Source organism: Balearica regulorum, chromosome 15 (assembly GCF_011004875.1).
Source record: "Balearica regulorum gibbericeps isolate bBalReg1 chromosome 15, bBalReg1.pri, whole genome shotgun sequence".
Lineage (NCBI taxonomy): Eukaryota > Metazoa > Chordata > Aves > Gruiformes > Gruidae > Balearica > Balearica regulorum.
The window spans coordinates 7,753,588-7,759,587 of NC_046198.1; the positions used below are offsets into that span (position 1 = coordinate 7,753,588).

At 53.9% G+C, this 6,000-nt stretch overlaps 1 protein-coding gene across 1 annotated transcript in view; it reads right to left on the reverse strand.

Annotated features, from left to right (window-relative positions):
• HS3ST4 (heparan sulfate-glucosamine 3-sulfotransferase 4) overlaps positions 1 to 5,687 on the reverse strand; it is a 67,273-nt gene extending 61,586 nt beyond the window's left edge. Inside the window, exon 1 of the mRNA XM_075767331.1 lies at positions 4,820 to 5,687. Within this exon, the coding sequence (XP_075623446.1) occupies positions 4,820 to 5,466 (647 nt within the window). The 5' untranslated portion in view covers positions 5,467 to 5,687. The remainder of the gene's footprint in view (positions 1 to 4,819) is intronic.
• Positions 5,688 to 6,000: the final 313 nt, after the last annotated feature.

A 6,000-nucleotide genomic window follows, 5' to 3' on the forward strand; every position in this document is an offset into this window, starting at 1 on the left:
TTTCATTGCCTGTCATGGTGACTGCTCCCTGCAGCGGCTGCAATGGGGCCGCTCCACGCGTAGAGCTACGCCCCTGTGTAAGTGCTTAACGTGTGGAGGCCTAGGGCAGCGCGAGAGGAACGTGGTCTAATTACAGACACATTGCTGCAGCTTCTCTGTGAATGCTCCACCGAGAGGGAGGCAAAGGGTAAAGCAATGTGCACGTACATGGAGAATTTAACTCCTGATTATTTGGAATAAACTTCAAATCGGTGAACTTTAAAACTCCACAATTTAAGGTCACCACCATCAGATACTCTCTTTGCCTTGTGGAGATCATGTTTTTGTTAAAATTTCAGGTTTTTTTCAAAATACTGTTATGAATCCTTACTTTTCTGTTAGACACAGGATGTTGAGACAGCCTTGAAAGTGTGAACGGACAAAACTGAACCACCTCACCTTGCTGAGCCTGCGAGCAGCTGGGAATGGTGGACTCAGAGCACTGGGCTGTTCCACTCTGCTCAGAGAGCCACCGAGATGCCGATGTGCTGAAGTCTACTGTGTTGGGTTATTCTACTCGTGCAAATGACCAACTAAAGCACCATCTGTCCCAGTGCTGAGAGGCCTCGCTCTCCTCGCACAACCACCCAAAAGCCATTTTCCTCTGACACCTCCAGACTGGTCACCAGCAGCATCTGAGCATCCAGAGGTGTCAGCATCTGCACATGTGAAATTGTCCCACTGCTGAAACCGCTGGCGGAGGGGCAGCGTGGCAGCTGTGCAATGCCAACAGGATCACATCCCCTTCTCCTCCAGTCACATAAAGCCACCCAGGACCACACTGAAGCCAGGGCTCCGCCGCAGACCCCTGGTCCAGCCCTCCGGTACACCACCTCTCCAACAGCTGTTGCAGCAGACACCAAACCAAGGCCTCCAGCACCACAAAGTGACAAACCTGTCCAAGGGACAGGCACTGCAGGCAGTTCCTGTTATCCACAAAATCCTCTCATGCTCATGCATCCTGGTTTCATGCCCAGGCAAGGAACTCAGACATATCCCAGAAACTGCTTCTGTTTTGTGCTGGTAATGAGCATTTGTAGATGTAAGCTAAATTCCTTCAGTGCTCAGGGGCCTCCAGACTCTCCCCATAGTTTTTCTGTCCTTGCTGCACTCTGAATAAGGCTCTCACAATTCATTTCCAACTGCAGGAATGCTTGGGGCAGAGCTCACGGCATGGGCCATGCCCACTGAGGCATGAGCATCGTGCTGGAGAGAGGACGTTGCCTGTGCAAACGCCTCTGGTCTAACCTGGTGGTGGGGGCCATGCGGGGGGGTTACCCTGTGCCTGGGCTAAGTGGGCAGCAAGAGCTGCCCTGGGCACGCGAGGCAGCAGGAGGACACTCGGCGCTGACTGAAAATCAGCAGCAGTTCCTACAGGGAATGATGGTGTATCCCGTGGTTTAGAAGGAACGAGCAGGTGAAAAAGAGCCGTCAGTGACTTCCAAAGGAAAGGCAGGTACCTGCCTCTTGACGCAGCCTTTGTCCACCGTGGCACCAAGTTCTGGCATATTGTAAGGGATGAAGTCAGCGAAGTTCATCACCAAAAATAATATTTACTGCCAGGTATCAGTGTCCCAGACTTAAGAGGGAGAGATGAAGATAGGCAAGTAATACATACACCAGAGAGAAGTATTGCTACACAGTTAACAAAAGGAAAGGTTAAAAGTCACTTCCCACTCAGCCTTCACCACACTTAAATAGTAGTCAAGTTACATTCTGCGTTAAGGAAAAAAATAAAATAAAATCAAGCAAGGAAATGTATTGACTAAAGTTAACATACATGAGGGTATTAAGTGCAGTTTAAGGAAAGCTGTATCATTGAACTTGTCCTTCAGATAGCCCAACATTAGGATGTACAGAATCACAAATTCCAAATACACAAACAACTCTGGCAGCATAATACTAACCAACCAAAACAAGCCTTCGACCCACTTTGCATCCGTACATGTGTAGGAAGACCTCAGCTCGGTAATTTCTACATAAACTTTGACTGCAGAGCTAAAGCAATCACAGACAGCACAGCTTTCCCTAAAGGTTACCAGGAAAACAGAACAGACTGCAGAGAGCTGGTGTAACAGGCTTGCCACGCTGCACCAGCCAACAGGCAGAAAGCTATATTTGCACTAACTTCAGCCTCTGACTACTGTCCCAATATAGATCCTGGCCACAGTGTTTGTGGCTGACTAACCTCAAGGCAGCAGAGACGTGAATAACACGGCATGGGACACACAAAAGAAATGGTGGTGTTTAGGGACTCTCCATTTTACAGGCGGAGAAACTAAGGTGGCAAAACTGCTGTGAGAGCAGCCCTTAGCTGTGTTAGCAGGGTCTGGACCAGATCATGGGCTTCTCTTCCCTACGGCTCTGCCGGGCTAGAAGATATTCTCGGTACTGGATGACAAAACAAGGAATCCTGAAGGTCTGCTGTTTCCTTATTTCACTACATAAGAAAAAACTTGACAGTATTAAAAGCTAACAGTTTATAATACATAAAAAGAAGTGTTATATGCAAAATATAAACAAGTGATAGAAGTCACTGTAAGGAGATGCTGGTATAAACACTTCAAGAGTTGCTTCTTTGCTTAGAGAAAATTGACATTTCTGTGGATAGGAAAAATCTCCAATTACTCTACCTGGGACACAGCTGCAAGCAGTCAGCCTTTGGTGCACTCAATCAGGTAATCTCAGAGAAGGTCAGGAAGAAATAGCTGCAAGTGTGGATGGCAATCTTTCCCCCCTTCCATTTTTGCTTAGTATTTGTAGAGCACGAAGCTCACCAGCCTCCGGGTCCGTGACAACAGCCCGGTACCGGTACAGCACCAGGGGAAACCTGTCACTCCCACTGAGGCACCGACCACCAACGCTGCGTGACCCGGTGTCCTCTCCCAGCAAGGCTGAAAAACTTTTGCAAGGAGAAAGAAGAGGAATTTTGTGTGGGTTGGGCAGGTGTGAAAATGGCTTTAGGGTAAACAGTCAGGGCAAATCCTTAATGGCAATTAAGCAGCAGTGTAATTTATTTATTCCATGACCAGAGAATCCATCCCCCAGCCTACTGTGCCTAGGACCCTCACAAATCAGCTCTGACCCAACCTTTTCTTCTGCCACCTCTCTACCAGTGCAGCATAGCACCAGTCCTACAAATCAGCTAAACAAATCAGCTACTGCAGGGATGAAAATTTTCAAAACGCATTCTGGAAATGAAAACCTGTGTGTGCCTTTTACTCCACGAGAGGAGTTACACTCTCTCTAGCCCTTTTCTTGTAGCATGACTTTAAAGATGAAAAAGCAGCTGCTTGCCATATTCAGCGTTTGATGTTCTCCTGCCTATTTTGAATAAAACCAAACCTTTTTATATGCCACTTTCTAGCCTTTTCCAGCAGGTTTCTAAACTTATTTTTCAAGGTAAGCCTTTCCTGCAGGAAAACTCAGTAAAATAAGATACTGCGTATGAAATTATATATATAAACACAATAACCACGGTCAATCCTTTATTCCTTCCCCATGTTGGTACAGCACACTGAAAACACTCTCAGAGACAAATGCACTTCCCAGTGCCCATCTCCACTTTATTGAAGTCCCTCAAGAAAATCCCTCAACATTTTAACAAAGCCAAGTGGATGCTACACCAAGTAAGTGTTACGAAGACTTGGCTTCCACAATTGCACAGAAAATTGCCTGGAGTTCCTCACATTTAAATGCCATTGACATGAAGACTGTATACTCTATTTTAATAAAGAGTGAGCAGATAATCCAAGCATTAACTAACCTGCTGCCTCTATTTATTCTTTTCCTTCATTTTTAGAGCAGCTAAACAACTACCATACTAGTAGTGCAACAAGAAGGCAGAACTTTATCAGCTTAGCTGCAGACTATTATAAAGAAATTAGTTTGGGTTGCTTTTAATTGTAAACTAAAGAACTAGTAGTAATTTGCAAGTTCCACCGATGTAGTGCGTTATTTTTAGTTTTGAGATTTTTAGAGAGAGAAACCCTGAGCCATCACAATTCATTGATTTGCTAAGCCTGCCAAAGCATGTAATACTTCATTATTGCAATTCAGTATTTGCTAATAATCAGGACTTTAGCATAAGATTCCATTGAAATGTTACGCTGCGTCAGACAACGACATTTAGAGCCTTCTTCATGAATAAAATTAGATTTTTTTTCAATTGAAACAAACTTTCTGACGTGGAACTTGTTGAATAAAGAGTAAATCTTATTTGTGAAGTGAACATGAAAGAAGGCATCCTTTTTCACTTCAAAGCCCGTAGTATCACCTAGAACAACTTGCAATATTTCAGTCATTATTAATTACTAACCTATTTAGCCATGTTTTACACCAAGCGCAGCTGAACTGCTACAGTCTGCTCAAGCGCTCTGTGCACGGGAGTTACAGAAGAGGGATGTTTTTACACATTTTTCTGCCTTCTCCCATCAGAACACCGCATTTTGAATCACCGCAGCTGTCAGGCGAGGCACCACGCGATGGCCCGGCCTGCCCCGACAGCGCCGTTCGCTGTTGCGCTCCGCACCCCGCGCGGTCCCGGGACCCACCGCGGCCCCCGCTCCGCCATCGCCCGGGGTCCTCCGCGGGGTTCCCGGGTCCCACCGCCCAGCCGCCTACCGGGGCCACCCGGGGGACGGGGACCCTCGGCCCCGCGGCTCTCCGGGACCCCCGGCACCCCCCGCCCCGACGCGCACGGACACTCATCGCACCACCCGCCCACCCCCCGCGGTCGGGGCGGCCCCGCGGGTCGCGCCCGGAGCCCCCGCACCCTCACCTGTACCACTCCAGCCCCTTCTCGTAGTTCCTATCGAAGAAGTGGGGCTCGGTGCCCACGGCGCGCACGTCGGGGTGAGCCCGGATGGCCTCCAGCAGCGCCCGCGTCCCCCCCTTCTTCACGCCGATGATGAGGGCTTGCGGCAGCCGCTTCTCCCCGTAGTCCGGCGTGGTGCTGCCGCCGCCGCGGCTCCCCGGGCTGCCGGCCCGGCTCAGCTCCTCGTCCGTGGTGCTCGACTCCTGAGGGTCCCTCTCGAAGGCTCCGCTCTGCGCCGTGATCACCTCCCCGGGGGCCAGCGGCGTTCGCAGCCAGGCGCCCGCCGCCCCTTCCCGGCTGCTGTTGGAGGCCCGTGTCGGAGCTGCGGAGGGAACCGGGGCGCCGGAGCTGCTCGGCGGGGTGACGGGAGAGCGCGGGGCCGCCGGAGCCGCCGTGCCGGGGAGCGCGGCGGGGGACCGCGGGACCCCGGGGAACGCCGTGCCGGGGAGCGCGGCGGGGGAGCGCAGGGCGCCCGGGCCGGTGCCCCCCATGAGGCTGTAGCACAGGTAGGTGAGGCAGAGGGAGAGGCTGCACATGCAGAGGAGCTTCCGCGCCGGGGGCACCTTAGAGCCGCGCCCGCCCGGCACCCCCGGCTGGGCGGGGGGGGGCATGGCTGCTCCCCGCTCCTCGCCCCGGGCACCGGGCGCACATGGTGTCAGCCGCCGCCCGGCCGCCCCAGCCGCATGGGGCGCCGCTGCCCTCCCGCCCCGCCGCCGCCGGGGGGGAGCCCCGCATGGCACGGTCGCCGCCGGCCCCCGCCGGGCACCGGGGCGCCTGGGCTCAGCGCGGCTGCACTCCGGTGCCGCCCCGGTGCCGCCGGCTCCGCACTGTTGCCGCCCGAGTTCCTGCTGCTAAACTTTGTGCCGGGTGGGAGGCGGGAGCGCGCTCCCGGCGCGGGGAGGGCCCGCCCCCGCCGCCGCCGCCGCCGCCGCCAGCACGGGGAGCGCGCCGGGCCCCGCCGAGAGCCGCGCCGGCACCGCCGGGCCGGGCGGGGGCAGCGCCGGGGGCAGCGCCGGGCGGAGCGGGGCAGCGCCGCGGGCAGCGGCCGGGCAGCACCGGGGACAGCCGCACGTCAGGACCGCGGACAGCGGCGGGCGCCCCCCGGAGCAGCCCCCGGGCGGCGCCGGGAAGAGCTCGGAGCCCCG